The following is a 17,063-nucleotide window of genomic DNA, read 5'->3' as shown; positions in this document are numbered from 1 at the left end:
CTCGGGAGCGTTTGCAAGTCTGTTGCAGGAGCATTGTGAGCCCAGAAGAGCCGCTGGGCTCTGTGGAACTTGGGAGGTTCTGGAGCAGGCTTCGCCAGCCTGGCGCCCTCCAGATGTTTTGAACTGCAGCTCCCATCAGCTGCAGCCAGCACAACCAACGGGAGTCCCAAATATCTGGAGGGCACCAGGCTCAGGAATGCTGGATTAAGGTGGGCAGACCTTCAGTTGCCATCCAGCTGAACTCACTGGGTTTTGCTCATTCTAAGCATACCTAGTCCTTGCTTGCCAAGTTTTCAATCTCTGTATTTAATACAGGGGTAACCAACATGGTGCTCTCCAGATGTTGCTGGACTACAACTCCCACCGTCGCTGACCATTGGCTCTGACTGCAGGTCACCTCACATTGGCTGCAGAAATCTTAGAGGATTAATTGCACAAATTCTGTTTAGCTAAATCTCCATATAGAGGGAGGCAATGGTAAACCCCCTCTGAATACCACTTACCATGAAACCTCTATTCATAGGGTCACCATAAGTCAGGATCGACTTGAAGGCCGTCCATTTCCATTTTGCAGAGTGTAGTGTGTGGTGTAGTGGTTAGGGTGTCGGACTATGACCTGGGAGACCAGGGTTTGAATCCCCACACAGCCACGAAGCTCACTGGGTGGCCTTGGGCCAGTCACTGCCTCTCAGCCTTAGAGGAAGGCAATGGTAAACCCCCTCTGAATACCGCTTGCCATGAAAACCCTATTCAAAGGGTTGCCATAAGTCGGGATCGACTTGAAGGCCGTCCATTTCCATTTTGCAGAGTGTAGTGTGTGGTGTAGTGGTTAGGGTGTCGGACTATGACCTGGGAGACCAGGGTTTGAATCCCCACACAGCCACGAAGCTCCCTGGGCGGCCTTGGGCCAGTCACTGCCTCTCAGCCTCAGAGGAAGGCAATGATAAACCCCTCTGCATACCGCTTACCATGAAAACCTTATTCAAAGGGTTGCCATAAGTCGGGATCGACTTGAAGGCAGCCCATTTCCATTTCAAATCTCCATAAACTTGTATATACACAAAACTATACATTTTTAGGGGGGAAATGGCTTTCTTTCTTTTCTTAGCTGAGGCACGTCTGTATAATAGCAGGCACCATCACAAAACCGGGGGGATGCCCCCCTGTGTGTGTGTGGAACTAAATGAGACAGCAATTAAGCCATTGTGTGAATGACTTTTTAAAAAGTAAATAGCAGATCCTACCCAGTCTAGATTGTAAACCTGGCATGAAATGTTTGGGCCCCCTGCTGTGGTCCTGGCTCCACTGCGGTCTTGATCTGTACCAGGGACATTGAAGGCTGCCTTGTACAGAGTCAGACCTTTGGTCCATTTAGTTCAGTATTACGGACACTGACTGGCACTGGCTCTGCAGAGTTTTGTGCAGAGGCCTTTCTCAGTTGCATCTGGAGATGCTCTTGGGGACTGAACCTGTGACCTTCTGTACACAAAGTATGCGTGTTCAGTAGTGTAGCGGCAACTCCAGAAGTGCAGGGGCCCTTCAGGATGGTCACAGCCATGCTCCCTCACTCGCTTGCTTGCTCTCCATCATCACCTCCACACTCCTCAGTCCTTCCCGTGTGTGCCTTCTCCCACAACAACAGATGTCCCTAGAAGCCAATCCACAGGAAAGGGGGAATGTGTTAGCTACTGAGAAGAGTCTTCTCGGTGGCTCCCTTACCTCCTTTCACTCTGATTGGCTTCAGTCAGCAGGAAAGGACAAGGAAGCATGTTAGAAGGTTCTCCTCAGTGGCCTACACAGTCTCCTTTCATGCTGATTGGCTTATAGGGCAATGGAGACATTGGGACCCTGCTCCCAAAAAAGTAAGTGGTCTAAGTCCCCCTGAGACCCTGGACGACTACACCCCTGTGTGTTTCACCACCAAGCTGTGGCTCTTCCTCAACAAGTAACACAAGATTCCAGTCCTCATGGTTCTGTATGAAGGGCTGGTTTAACCTGGAGTGTAGTAAGATGCCTTCTGTCGGGTGAGACTGATGCTCCCTGGAGCTCAGTATTTTCCACGCGGACTGGCAGGAGCCCCCTGGGTTTTTTGGCAGGGGTCTTCTCTTCCTGGCACTACCTGGGGATGCCAGGGGTTAAACCCGGGGCCTTCTGTGCCCAAAACAGGGGCTCTCCTGGTGAGCCCTCCCTGTGCTTGTGAGTTGCATTGGGAGAAAAAAGTTTCCATCGGTGTGGACTGGCTTTTCTTTCAAAGCCAAATAGCAGGCGTAGGGCTGGCTCCCCAGTCTGGAGCAGGGCCACAGTGGGGCCTAAAGGGTTAGACCCCCACAAAAAACAGGGAGCCCTCAAACAAGCAGCAACACAGACCAACTTAGAAAGCAGCAGTCGAGGCAGCAGTCTCGGTGAGTGCCGGTGGGGGTCTCTGAGGGTTCCCCCACAGGTGGCCCGTTGGGGGAGACGCTGAGGTGCCTCTCATCAAAGACGAACCTATGGGAAACGGAATGCACAGCTGTGGGGAACAGCCCAGGTTGTTCTGATGGGATCCAAGCCGGGGGAAGAGCCATAGCTGGTGGCAGAACATCTGCTTGGCACGTAGAAGGTCCCCAGTTCAGTCCCCGGCGGAGAGACTCCCTGCCTGGAACCCTGGAGAGCCGCTGCTGCCAGCCAGTGTGGTGCCCTCCAGACATTGGTGGGTGGCAAGGCCCATCAGCCCCAGCTGGCATGCCTGGAGATTATGGGAGCTGTAGTCTAGCAACATCTGGAGGACCACAGTGACTATGCCTGGCGCAGACCAGTAGGAGTTGGCTTCCTTTGTCCCTGCTTAACCGGGCACTTCTATTGAGAACCATGACCGGCATCTTGCTTTAGTTTTAGCAGTGCCTCTGCTGTGCATGCAGAATGTGGCAGGCTCGATCCCTGCCATCTCCAGGGGGGAAAGTGGGCATGCCCCCTGCCTGAAACCCTGGAGAGGCGCTGCCAGTCAGTGCAGGTGATACTGAGCTAAATGAACCGATGGTCTTCCTTGGTAGCAGTAGCACTGCTGCAAATTCAGACGTGCAGGGTCCCTTCAGGATAGCCACGGCCACATCCCCTCCCCACTTTTTTCTTTAGATGCGGGATTGAGAATGAGATCCTTGCTAATGGCTTCTCCCACAACAACAGACGTCCGGAGGAGCCAATCAGCATGAAAGGGGAGAGTGTAAGCTGCTGAGAAGAGTCTTCTCCGTGGTGGACTCATCTCCTTTCACTCTGATTGGCTCCAAATCAATAGGAAAGGGCAAGGGCGCGTGTTAGAAGACTCTTCTCAGGGGCCGCACACTCCCCTTTCATGCTGACTGGCTCCTAGGGTGTAGGAGATATAGGGAGCCCGCTCCCAAAAAAGTAAGGGGTCTCAGACCCACCGAGTCCCTGGACCACTACACCCCTGCGCGGTAGGAGGCAGCTTCCCGTGCCACCGCCTCTCCCCGGCCTTTGCCCCTGTTGTGGCTCCGCTCCTCCCGGCTCCTCCTGGCCAACCCGACAAGGGAGGCCTCTCAGCTCCCGGATTCCCTCTCGCTGCAGCAGCTGAGACGGAGAGAGAACTCCCGTGCGCTCTGCTGCGCGCGGCCCCGGATCCCAGGGCCAGCCAGCCGGCCTCGCTCTTCTCAGCCGCCCCAGGAGGGCTGGAGGCTGGCCAGGTCTCCGCGTCTGCCTGCAGGTGCCTCGGGAAGTTTCTGCCCGGACTGAGGCGGAGTCTGCCCGGCAGCCTGAAGTTTGGGGGCCGCAGGTGAGCAGCGGCTGGCACCGGAAGGCGGCCCGCAGGACCCCTGCCAAGCTGGCCCCCTCCGGAAGATCAGTTACCGCCGGCCGCTCAGAGGGGGGGAAACTGGCTTTGCGCCCTGCCCAGCCCCGGCAGTCCAGGCAGCCGCCACCGCCGCCGCGCCTCTCCATCCTGCAGCCGATGCCCGCCTCGCCGCTCTCCCTGCCCAGGTAAGGCGAACCCCTCCTAGGTCTGGAGGGGCCCAGGGCGGCCCCCCTGGCGAATGGGCTGGGAGGGGACGGCGAAGACCATGGCGGGGCTCTTCCTCCGCTATTGGGGGGAAATCTTAGGGAGAGGGCTTCCCTCCTTTGGAAAGCCCGGCGGTGCGCTCGTCCTTTTCCAACATCGATGCTGCTGCCGCCGCTGTGCGCAAGATGCGAGACGCCTGCGCCAGCCTGGAGCGAAATGCGGAGCTGATGGGGGCCCCTCCACCTTGGAAGAAAATGCAGCTCCGGGGAAGCGGCGGTGTTTTGTTGCGTTTCTGCTCTTGCGGGCTAAAGATCTGCAGCTCCTTCTGGCTTGAGCAGCAGCAGTACTGAGCTGCAAAAAGACACGCGTTTTCATTGGTCCCCCCACGCGCCCCCCACCTTCCCTTTTTTCACCCCTCTGGCTCCTTTTGCCTGGACTCTGAGCCCTTCTCTTCCAGCTGGGTTTGGGTACACTTCGCCAGGGCCCAGCGGATGGACCTCTGACCGGCTCTTGGTAGGTTGCAGTGCTCAAGCTTAACTCATCACTGGCGCGTCTTAAGTAGGCCAAGAGAATGCAGGAAGCTGCCTTGGTGCGGAGTCAGGCCACTGGTCCATCTAGCTCAGCTCTGCCCACACCGACTGGCAGCGGCTCTCCAGGGTTCCAGGCAGGGGACATCCCCGGCCCTACCTGGAGGTGCCGGTGACTGAACCTGGGACTTCTTGCGTGCAAAACGCAGGTGCTCTGCTACTGAGTTATGGTCCTTCCCCCACTTTTGTGATGCCCTCGAGCAGGGGAAGCCAGTGCAGGGCCCTCTGCATTGAGGGAAACAGCCCAGAGGTGCCTGCAGAACTGCCCACCTCTAGAGGACACAGATGGAAAGGAGGAGGTCTACTCCAGGCAGCGACTGGGACACGCATCCTCTGCCACTCATATCCTCTGGGCTAGGCGAGTGCTTTGGAGCTTACAGGAGGAGCCTTTAATTATTTCTTTTCTCTTCAGGTGCACTGTTTGGGAATCACTAATGCAAACAGGATTTGTTTTTTTTAAAAAAAGCAGCATTAAAAGGAACCCGTAAACCAAAGTCATGTAACACAGGGGCATGATGAGTAGACCTTTTTTTAAAAAAAATTTAAAGTAGCTTTTTAAAACCTCTCTGGCAGAAATTCAGTGCTCGACGCTGACAGGCATCCCTGGGAAAGGATGCTCCATGTTAAATGGGCTCCTCAATTTTGCTTCCTGAATGGATGGCAGAGAGAGGCAGCTGCGGCATGCAAGAGGACGTGGCAGCTCCTGTTCCTTCTGGTGGCCTTGCCCAGGAGACCATCTGGGCAGATGGTGCCCTTTCAGTCTGGCTCCTGGCCTGCGATTTGCACTGGCCTGGATTTCAGTTGCTTGTCAGATGAGATACATGTCTTATACTCTGCACTTGTGAAAAGCCCCTTTGGAGAATGCTGGGGGAGAATGCGATTCAGGGCCTTTTGTGCATTTCTCCCCCACAATGTTCAAACATTAAAACAAAAATCTTTAGGATAAATATTTGGTGTTTTAAAAAATGGTTTTTGACTGTTTATTATTTGAAGTTAAATACATACAGCACAAATATAAAAAACATAATAACAGTATCAGGAAAAATAAATTACCTGAATAAATGAATGAATGGATAAAATATATCCTTATACACTGCCAGATAAAATGTACAGATTACTTCAGTAAATATTTCACAGGACTCCTAACACTGTCTATGGATTTACATTTGTTACACCAGTACGTAATGAAAACATTTCATTTTCATTTTAGTACAGCTTCTAACAACAACAATAGATTACATTATTGACAATTAGCTTTTATTTCAGATTTTGAAAAAATGCACCATTAAAATCCCACAAATATTTAGGTTCATAAGAACTGCCTTCATGGGTCAGACCAGAGGCCACCCATCTAGCCGATGGCCACCGAGATGCCTCTCAGAAGCTCACCAGCAAAGGGTGAAAGTGAAATCCCTCCTTTGTTATTTGTCCCGAACATTAGGTATTTAGAGGTAAGTGCCCTTGAACAAGGAGGTTCTACCTGGCTATCATGGCCATTGATAGAGCTATGCTTCCACCTGAATTTTAAAAAGCCTTTTAAAAAGCTGGTGGCCATCACTGCATCTCAAGTGACAGATAATCCTATAACTATGTGTTGGGTTAACCCAGGTGCAGGGAACCCTTGGCCTTCCAGATGTTGCTGAACTACAACTCCCATCCACCCCAACAAGCATGGCCAATGGGCAGGGATTATGGGAGTTGGAGTTCCCCAACATCTGGCAGGCCAAAGGTTCCTCACACCTTGGTTAAACTTTAGTCTGTTCTAAATACACAAAGGATCAATTTCATATGGTGCTCTCTGAATTTTTGCCTTGTAAGGGAGAGAAAATTCTCTCCACAGCAGTCTTTCCTAACCTGGTGCCCTCCAGATGTTTTGGACTACAACTTCTATCAGGACATGTTGGTGATACCCTGCCCCAGTGAGCAGTCTCACCACCGCATTTTGCACCAGCTGCAGCTTCCAGACCAGCCTCAAGGGCAGCCCCACATAGAGCGCATTATCAGTGCATGGACAACCGTGATCAGGCTATCCTGGTCCAGAAACAGCTGCACCTGTCTTACCAGCCAAAGCTGGTAAAAGGTACTCCTAGCGATGGAGGTCACCTGGGCCTCTAGCGAGAAAGATGGATCCAGGAGCACCCCCAGACTATGGACCTGCTCTTGAGGCAGAGTACGACCCCATCCGAAGCAGGCAACTGACCAATTATCTGAACTCAGGAACCACCAACCCACAGTGTCTCCGTCTTGCTAGGATTCAGACTCCTTTTATTGGCCCTCATCCAGCCCACCTCCAAGTCCAGGCAGCAGTCAAGGGCTTGCATGGCCTCTCCTAATTCAGATATTACGGAGAAATAGAGCTGGGTATAATCAACATACTGCTGACACGTCGCTCCAAATCTCTGGATGACCGCTCACAAGGGCTTCATATAGATGTTAAACAGCATGGGAGACAAGATGGTACCCTGCGGCACCCCTCAGCACAAGTGCCAGGTGGTTGAAAGACCATCACCCAATCCTATTCTCTGAAAATGACTCTGGAGGTAGGACTGGAACCACTGTAAAACAATGCCTCCCATACCCATCTCACCAAGTTGGCCCAGAAGGATACCATGGTTAATGGTATCAAAAGCCACCAAGAGATCAAGTAAGAGTAACAGGGTCGCTCCCCCCCAACAGAGGTCATCCATCAGGGCGACCAAGGCCAATTCAGTCCCATAACCAGGCCTGAACCCAGACTGGAATGGGTCAAGATAATCTGTTTCATCCAAGAGTACTTGCAATTGCTGCACCTTCCCTAAAATAGGGGTATTTGCGACCGGTCAGTAATTGTCGCAGACCAATGGGTCCAGGGTGGGTTTTTTCAGGAGCAGTCGGATCACCGCTTCTTTTGGGGCAGCTGGAATCACTCCCTCCTGCAATGATGCATTGATCACACCCTGGATCCACTCAGTCAAACCCCCTCAACAAGCTTTAATAAGCCAAGAAGGGCAAGGGTCGAGAGGACACATTGCTGGCCGCATCATTGCAAGCACCTTGTCTGCTTCATCAGGCCGCATCAACTGAAACTGTTCCCAAGAAGTTGCAGTAGACATTGCACTGGACACCTCATTGGGGACTACAGTAGATGTGTATGTGGCATCAAGACTGCTATGGAGGCGAGCAACTTTACCCTCAAAGTGCCTTGCAAACAATTCACAGTGGGCCTCTGAAGGGTCTAAAACTCCATTTCCTGGAGCTGATGTCAACAGACCCCTGACAATATGGAAAATCTCCACTGGATGGCTACTGGGCTCCACAATGCCGGAGAGGGCACTGGGGGGGCAACTGTGTTAAGTGCCTAATGTGCCTCATTCCACAGCATGACAAAGCCTTCAGCAGGGTTACCTGCTCTATCTACGGGGAACTCCCCCAGGGCATTCAGGAATTTGTGGATTTAGAGCATTTAGAGCAATTCAGCCCCTCCACCCCAAAATATCAACGTATTTATTGATGCACCTTTGACATCTCAATTGCATCTCCCGTTTAATGATTAATTTGGGAAGATTGTCAAGTCTTACTTGGAAAAGCAGATAACGAGTTCTCCTGACAGCATTTGCTGCTGACCAGGTCTAATCTGGAGGCTGTAATTTGCTGAAACAGCAGGGCTGAGGAGAAGCCAAGTTTCTAGGCACTGTTTGTCCTCCTGCGCCTCAAGACATTCTGGAGCTGAAGGCAAATCTGTCTGTTCTGGTTTCTGTCCATTTCTCATTTTCCTCATCTTGTTCAGTTTTCCACATCAATCTGAGTTGTTGTTTTTTAAAAAAAATCTCATAAAAATTCACCAGCAAATTTCTCCTAATGTACACCTTTTTTGTGCGCAGTTTTGCAAGTACTTTTCAGTACTTTAAATGCAAGCTGAATTGAATTTCTTCCCCACCCCTAGATGCAATTCACCTGGGAGGGGGGATTGTACCCCATTATCTGACCTGTCTATCTCTCCCCCGCTGTGATTATTCCCAAGCAGACAGCACATAAGGATGAATCCTGTTGCAAGCTGCCCTGAGTGGTGTGCATGCATTCTAAAGGCTAGGTAGAGATTTGTATGGCTGTGTATTTTGCCCATCTACCTCCAACGTATACAGAGGTCTACTGCTCCTGAACATGGAGGATCCATTTACCTGTACCAATTCCTGTTTGGGGGGGCCTGTGGGCTCAGTGCACCCCCTGCATCAATGGGGCCAACTCCTCACTGCGGTTGTTGCAGCCCCTTTGCTTGATGTTGCCCATGGGCTTAGTTCACGCCACCTCCCAGAGGCTTGGCGAAGGGGGCTCTGTTCCAGCTGTGCACTGAGTCTCACCTGTAGTTGACCTCGCTGGGTCAAAGGCATTCCTGAAATCACGAAGAGCACTTCCTGCAGAGGGGTTGTTTTTAATATTGCCTTTTCTGTTTGCTCTTGGCAAAGAAAAAGGTGCATTAAAAGTGCTTCATTTGAAGATTGATCTGGTTTGGATTGGGTCACAGAGATGAACCAGTCACAGGGGGTTGAATCCCAAGGATTAAAAGAGGAAGTTTGCTGTCCAAAAAGAATCTGACCGTGGATGAGAAATTTAAAGCCACTGAAATGACCTTTGGACGATTTACATCACATACCTAGCAGTTGTGCGAGACATGTTTGTTCTTTTGTTAAGTACATGACAGCTGAGTGTGTGTGTGTGTGGGGGGGATCCAGACTGGGACCATAAACAGGGCAGAGAGGGAATTCAGGCTGTTGCCTTCCCGTCTTCCCAGAAGAGCTGTAGGAGCTCAGTGGCAGAGCATCTGCTTGGCACGCAGAAGGTCCCAGGTTCAATCCCAGGCATTGCCAGGTAGGGCTGGGAATGTCCCTTGCCTGAAACCCTGGAGAACTGCCAGTCAGAGTTGACATCAAGCTAGATGGACCAATGGCCTGTCGCTCCCCTGTGGCTGTTTGCACAGGTTCCATTGGTACAAGCTCTGAATGAATGCTGCCTATAGGCTACTTTTGTAGCAACTTGAAGGGGACAGAAAAAAAAATATGTAAAGGCATCCTCTTTTTAAAGAATTGTCTGGGACTGTTCTCTGTTTCAGCGCCTCTGCCTCACAAAATAAGAGATGCACATCTCCACATGAAGTCAGAAATGTGTCTTGATTCCCATAGATATGCAACATGCCTGTTTTTTTAAAAAACAAAAACAAAAACCAGAACTCCCCAGAATGACTTTGTCTGGATGGTTTTGAGTGTGTGTGGTGGTGACCATCTGTTAACTGAGCTTTTATTTGCTACAGGTCATGAAGGAAGGCCTAGTGTGGCAATGACAGGGGTGGATGGAAGGGGCCATTTTTAGCAGAGGTCCTGGTGCTGTTTGAGCTTCCATCATGCTGGTGACCGTTTGCGGCTCCTGATCGCTCCCTTGCTGGCTCAGGAATCCATGTCTTCCAAAGACGCCACTTTCTGACCTGGTCCTGCTTCTCCTGCTGGGATTTCTTCCTGTCTGCTTGGCTCATCATGGGAGGCTGTTTCTCCAAACCCAAGCCAGGTGAATGCCCCTCTGCTTAAATTCTCTACACTGACTTCTCCATGTGAAGCTGCGACTAAACTAGGTCAGGCATGCAGCTGGGCCAGTCTGCAGAGAGAGCTCTGCAAAGAATGTTAATTCTCTGGGCTTTTATGTAGAGGGATTATTAAAGCAATTGGCTAATCCTAAAAAAAAACTTGGTTTCATGCAAGCACAATGCATGGTGGTGACTTTAATGAAACATTCAGAGCTTGGAAGCAGTAGGAGGTAACCCTAAAAAAACCCTGGGACCTTATGTAGGGGGTGGGTTCCCCCCCCCACCGCAAGGAGTAATATAGTTAAGGAAAAATAGGAATCCAGAGTGCTTCCAGGCTGCCGCTGTTTTTTGGGTGGTCTTCATTCACATACTGGCAAACTCAGGTTGAGCAATTATAGTTGGTTGGGAGGTCTTGTGTAACAAACCCCACTTCCCCAAAAGATTGGAATTTTTGTGAACAGGAAAGTGATGGAGAAACATACTGGGAAATGTGTGATAACACTTGCTTTGACATAACATCATCTAACCTCCCAGCGAACAAACCAGGGTGAATGCTCAATAAACAGGCAGTCAGGAAGTGCCCCCAGTAGGAGTGGGTGCAGATTAGGGCTGAATGTCACCTTAGGGGAAAATCTGGCTCATGACCCTAACTGGGCAAGCAGAAAGTTGTCAAGTGGATTCTGGATAGCAGGAGCTGCCTGACCTGTCATCATCAAGTTGGGAGGTACCATAGCGGTCATCTAGTCTAACCTCAGGCTCAGTGTAGGATTTATTATTTCATTTATTTTAGATTTCTATACTGCTTATCAGCATAGTCTCTAAGCAGTGTAACATAAGGGTCCGAAGAAGAAGATACAATATAGATGAAAGGAGATAAAAATAACCATAAAATCAGGGGGAATAAACTTACTTAAAATGTCAGGTGAAATAATCATTAAAAAGTCTTCAGTCTGTGCCGGATGCTCAGCAGGGAGGGGGCCTGTCTGGTCTCAGCTGGGCGGGAGTTCCGCAGGGTTGGGTCCATATCACTCAAGGTATGGATGAGCCGTGTGTCCGAGCTGTAGGGGACCACTAATAATGACTCCCCCGAATACCTCTGTGATCAGGCTGGGATTTGAGGAGGGAGGGAGCCCTTAAGAATCTGCAGGTCCATTACCAGCCAGGGAAGGGTGTATCTCTGCAGGGCTGTTGTCCCAGTGACCTCCAGAGAGCTGCTGATGGGTTTTATATTGGAAATGCCTGTTCAGCTTCTTCCTTCATCTCGGCAGTGCCCAAGCAAAAGCCTGCAGCATCGCTAACCTCCTTTTCCTCAGCAGATCCGAGGGATATCTCAGACAGCCAAATGTGCACTGTCTTGCTGATTTAGAGATTATTATTTTTTAAAAAATATTGAGTGGTCTCTAAATGCTTTTAAATAAATAAATAAATACATTTGAGGGTTCAGTGGGGAGAGAGGGGGGGAACATCATTTTTGCTCTGTGGACCCAGAGCCTTACGGCATCCTAGTCTTGTGTGCGAAATGTAACAGACAGGTTGGGCTGCCCACCTGTCAATCGTTTGATGTCACAGTGATGTCAGGTGATTGGGTGCTTTGAAGTCCCAAAGTCGGGACGTCAAAGCACCTCTGGGCAGTATTGCTGAAAGCTGCTTTCCCTTGCCAAATCAGGAGTACACTTTAAGGCTCCCAGTTGTGCATTGGCCACCACATCTAGGAACCTGCCTTAAACTGAGTTGGACCATTGGTCCATCTAAGCCCAGTAGTGTTAACACTGACTGGCAGCAGCTCTCCAGGGTTTCATACAGGAGATATTCCCAGCCCTACCTGGGGATGCCATTGGGGTTTGAACTTGGGACCTTCTGCGTGAAAAGCTGATGCTCTGCTACAGAGACACGGCTCCATACCTGATGTCACATAAGATGGGGATATGATTTGGGGAAAAAGGCCTTGCAGGCCACGTCTGGCCAATGGGCCGAAGTTTCCCACCCACTGCTCTGTGGGTATTGACTCCCAGCTGAGGAGCTCAAGGTGGGATTTAACTGTGGTCAACCAGTCACTGAACCACCTTTAAAAATGCACACTTTCCATGTCTAGTAATCTTAGCTGTGTTTGTCTTCCAAAAAAGAAAAATAAACGAAGTCCTGAAATTCCTCAAGCCCCAAGGGGTATGTCCAGAATCATTCATGTCACTTCTTAGAGGCCAAGCACAAATGCCCAGCTGGCTTTGACTCTGAATTCCAGCATAATTGAATGGTTCAGCTTTCCTAATTTAGCTCCACGCCACCCACAGCAATTACATGCTCCCTGGTGTGTCACCTGGCCTCCGGCCTCCTCACGTGGCTTCTCACCGGTGCTAAGCCCCAACGATTCTAATAATGAATGTTAGCTACAGTTTCTGGGGATGTTTCCCACAATGACCCCAGACCCCTATATTGTGTGTGTGTGGGGGGGCTTTTTCCTCCTGACAGCTGCCTTTCTCATTGGGCAACTTTCTGGGGCCTGCCTGACACTGGTGGGTGGGGACAGATGCAAAAGTAGGCGGGGCAGAGGTAAAAGGTGGGTGGGGCAAAGGATAGGAGTCCTTACCTTTGTGCTGCAGTCAGCTAGATTGCAGGCTAGCAAGCGGCATTGTCACAGTTCCAGAACACTTCCCAACCACAGGCACAAGCACTAGAGGAGGGGGCAGAGCAGGCCCAGGGAGGATCCTTAGGGCCAGTCAGAGAGGCCTTGAGGGCCACATTTATCTATGCCCTAGATTAAAACCATCACGGACCAGATCTCCTCCCAGAAATCAACCTTCGGCACTTGTGGTTTTTAATTGTTTAAGTGTGTCATTTACTTTACAAATGGGTCAACTTCTGTGTGTCTAGGGAGTCCCTTAAGGATGCAGACATCACTCCCTTATTTCCTGGTGGCCCTCTTGTGCCTCCAAATCTGTTGGCACCCCACCACTATTGGAAGGAATGATGTGACGAGGAAGGAAACTGTGACTGTTGGTGGGAATCTTTGCTTCTCTCTCTCTCTCTCTTTTTTCAAAAATTACATTTCATTAGTATATTTAGATCTCATTTTTCCTCCAAGGAGCTCAAGGTGGTGTACATGGTTCCCCCGCTCCTCATTTTATCTTCCCAACAGCCCTGCAAGGTAGGTTAGGCTGAGAGATAGTGAGTGCCCCAAGGTCACCCAATGAGGTTTACAAGGCGGAGTGGTGATTTGAACTCCAGTCTCCCAGGTCCTAGTCCAATGTTCTAACCACGACACCACACTGGCTGGGAAATCCCCTTTCTCTATCATCACCGCCTCCCCTGCAAGCCTATAGGAAATGCCCAGCATCTGTGGCCTTGTATGGGAAGAAATTGTGTGCTACTCTTGGTATCTGAGCCTCAAGTGTAAGATTGCAGCCTTGGATGCCTGGAATCGAGTTGGCAAGGGTTGTGCTGTTACTTATTCATCTTGGTGTGTGTTACTTATTTATCTTCATGTTTTCTTAGCTCCTGTGCAGCTCTGTGGAAAAGCAGAACTGACAAGACTCTACGGGGGTGGAGTAGGGATGGAAAGACCTGTCAATTCCAGTTCTCTACATTTCTCATATTTCCAGTCTTAAATTCACTTCTCCACATTTCTGTAACATGTTGCATTGAAGGGGAAAAATCCTCACGAAAACCTCCCAGCATTTTAGTGCAAATTTCTCCTAATAAACATATTTTTGTAGGCAGTAACGGACACATTTTTTGCAAGCCATTTCGTGTCATAGAATGCATTTCTGCATGTTGTTTTCACTAATATATTCATGTTTATGCACACTTTCCCCTAATATAAGCATTTTTGTAAACATTGTTTGGCTGGAGAACTTAATCGCAAAATTAGGAAAAAATGCAAATTTCAAAGGATGGCTGTGAGTTTCGGTTCTCATATTGTTTTGGAAAGTGTGGATTTGATAGATTTGGCTTGAAATATGAACCGGATTGAAATTCTCAGGCATCACAAAATATGACTGTGTATTTAAAGGTTTTTTGGGGTGTTGTGTCATTATGCAACCTATGTTAGAGAAGTCACTTGAATAACACAGGCAGCGCCCAGACAGAAACTCTTGATAATACTTTACTGAGCAAACCGGACAAAAAAAATAGTGTACAATTTGAGGAGAAAGGAACAGAGAGGTTTTCTCTTTCTTCGTTCAGGCCTTGTACAGGGCAGGGAGACATGCAACCAAACATACAGAGGAAAACTCCCTTAGAACCACACAGCCAATCAGAGGACATAGTACCTCACTGAAGATCATGTCACTCTGCCTGGTTGTTAAGCAACACCTTCACTCCCTTTAGCTGTTGCCTGTAGTTTGGTTCACTCCCTCGAGCGATCTGTGTTTTGAGGTCTCTGTTTCACTTCATTTTCTGTGCCATAATTGGGCAAGCTTTGAAGATTACACAGGGGTAATAAAATGGCCTACCTTACAAGTTCAATGTAAAGAGAAAATATGTGCAGTTTAAATGCTAATTGTTACAGAGTTCTACTGAAGTTAAATTTTGTTGTCCTCTGCCCCAACTCAGGACTGGGAAAATTCTAGAGTGCAGCTGAATTGGACTCTGCCCTTGGGAATCCAGATTTCCTTATCCCACCCAAGCAGTAAAGTTCTCATGAGGCCTGTTCTACAGAATAAATAAATCTCTGCCTTTAACTTTCCCCTGAATTGCACCTACATTTCGACCTCTATTTCTAATCTTTCCGCTTCCATTTTAAATCATATTTCAGCACGTGTGTGAGCCATGAAAAGGTCCCTCATCAGGTAAGGAAACCATCACTGATGGTTGTGGTGGAGCATAAGATTTCTAAGAAATAAGAGGTTTCTAACACCAAGATTCTTAACTCTTTCTCAATCCAATTGGCAGGGCACCGGGGTCCTTGCACTCTGTTGCGAGCGCTCAAGTCCTCTCCAGAGTTACGAGGGGTCAGCTGTGAAAACAGTTTTTAATCAGTGGCATGTGATTGTTTCCCTTTGGGGCCCCTTCAGACTGGGGCTTTGTTTGCAGGCGTGTTCTGCAACATGTTCTTGATGCAACAGCAGCGCCTTCATGGTGGATTCCTCCAGCTTCAGTTTGGTCTGTGATGCTTCCACATTGCTATCATACCGCTTTAAATGTATAGTGCGGATGGGGCCCTTATTGCTGTCCGGAAGGGCTGAAGGGCGACAAAAGTGGGACAAACATAAACCAGATCATTTGTGCAAAAAGTTAAGAGATTTCAGCAGGACGTTATGGAATATGTGCTCACTGGATATAAAGCAATGTGACCTCCCCAAAGTGTTTGCAGGTGCAAACGGTGTTGAAAGTGGGATTGTGTGTAACTGCCCTGTTGGCATCATGAGCACAAATCATCATGAATGTACAATAAAAAGGCTGTCTGGAGGGCTCCTTATTGCTGGGGATTGAACCGGGGTCCTTCCGCATGCAAAGCAGATGCTTTGCCGCTGAGCTAATGGCCTTTTTATGCTATCAGGAGAATGTTCATTGTGCACATAAGGGAGCATCACTCTGCTCTGGGCATGGCAATGACTTTCCCCAGACTATGGGACAGAGACTTATCGATATTCTAGTAAATGGTGGTTGGGCAGTTGGGAAACACAGACCTCTTGTCTGCATTGTCCTGTAATTATCCTTGGATGATTCTCCGGGGTGGAACCAAAATAATCAGGGTGCACTTCATTTACCTGTAGCTGGAAGGAGAAGGGCCGAAGCTCAGTGGCAGGGCATCTGCCTTGCATGCAGAAGGTCCCAGGCTCAGTCCCCAGTGGCAGCTGCCAGCAGCGGTGAAGAGCAGTGGCAGCTGCCGGCTCCATGTCAGTGGGGCAGTGGAATCCACTCTGGAGGTTCAAGGAGCTGTCTAAGGTGCTGAACCTATTTTGGGAAGGTTGCGACACTTTGGACAGTTCCTTGAAAGTCTGGAGTAAAACCCAGAGTGGATTCCACTGCCCCACTGACATGGAGCCGGCAGCCGCTACTAGCTGGGAGAGAAGCCTGCCTGAAACCCTGGAGAGCTGCTGCCAGTCAGTGCAGGTAGCACAGAGCTAGATGGACCATTGGTCTGCCTCAGTATAAGGCAGCTTCCTCTGCTTCTATGGAAAAACTAAGATTAAAGTTAAGACATTTGACAACTTCTCAAAGTTATACTAGTTTACTCGGGGCTGTATCGCGTCATTTTTATTCTCATCTGTTAATGTTTTAGCTCTCTGTTAACTTTGTCACATCTGAAATAGGCACATAAAAAAGAAAGAGAAATGTCGTTGCAAATTGGGGAAAAGTTAAGGCAGTGGCTTATTTTATTTTTTTTATAGAAGGGGCATCATCTGAATTTTACAGCTGGGCAGGGCGGGGTGGGGAGGGAATCTGGAGTCAAGAGGACAGAGTCTGATCTAGCTGGGCTCTTTGGCTCCATCACAACATGAGCCGCCTGGTGCCTTGTAGAGAAATCACGGCCTTTGGGACGCTTTCCTCTGACTTTCAAAATGCAAAAGGTAATCAATGGTGCTGGGAGAGGCCTACCTACTGTGGCTTATTTGCTTTGATTCCATTTAAATAGTGGGAAACTTATTCTGGGCAAGGTGGGCATTGGGAACGGGCATTGTCAGGCACCTCACAAGGCTCCCTGCCAGCCTTTGGCTCTGTTCCCCTCCCTCCCGGCTATCCTCTCCAAGTGTGAACGGTGAGGAGGGAAAGGGAAAGGACCAGCGGCCTCTATATGCCATAGGAAGAGGACAAGCAAATAGGCAATATATGTTAAATACGTATTTAAAAGCCCTCATGAGAATTCATCAGCATTGTAGTGTGAATATCTCCTAATATGCACATTTCCCCCTGCAGTTTTTGCCCAATACGGACATTTTTCTGTATGCAGTTTCTCCTCATTGACTGTGTTTTTGCCTGTTTTCACTAATATGTGCAT

At 49.2% G+C, this 17,063-nt stretch overlaps 1 protein-coding gene across 3 annotated transcripts in view; it reads left to right on the top strand.

Annotated features, from left to right (window-relative positions):
• Positions 1–3,568: 3,568 nt before the first annotated feature.
• The window catches only part of AIFM3 (apoptosis inducing factor mitochondria associated 3), a 39,438-nt gene continuing 25,943 nt past the window's right edge, over positions 3,569–17,063 (top strand). For all 3 annotated transcript variants that reach the window (XM_061602553.1, XM_061602552.1, XM_061602551.1), the window contains exons 1-2: positions 3,569–3,969; positions 9,860–10,110. In XM_061602553.1, the coding sequence (XP_061458537.1) occupies positions 10,080–10,110 (31 nt within the window). In that variant the 5' untranslated portion in view covers positions 3,569–3,969; positions 9,860–10,079. The remainder of the gene's footprint in view (positions 3,970–9,859; positions 10,111–17,063) is intronic.

The sequence above is a fragment of the Rhineura floridana genome, chromosome 19, assembly GCF_030035675.1.
Source record: "Rhineura floridana isolate rRhiFlo1 chromosome 19, rRhiFlo1.hap2, whole genome shotgun sequence".
NCBI classification, from domain to species: domain Eukaryota; kingdom Metazoa; phylum Chordata; class Lepidosauria; order Squamata; family Rhineuridae; genus Rhineura; species Rhineura floridana.
This window is presented reverse-complemented; position numbering and strand designations above follow the sequence as displayed.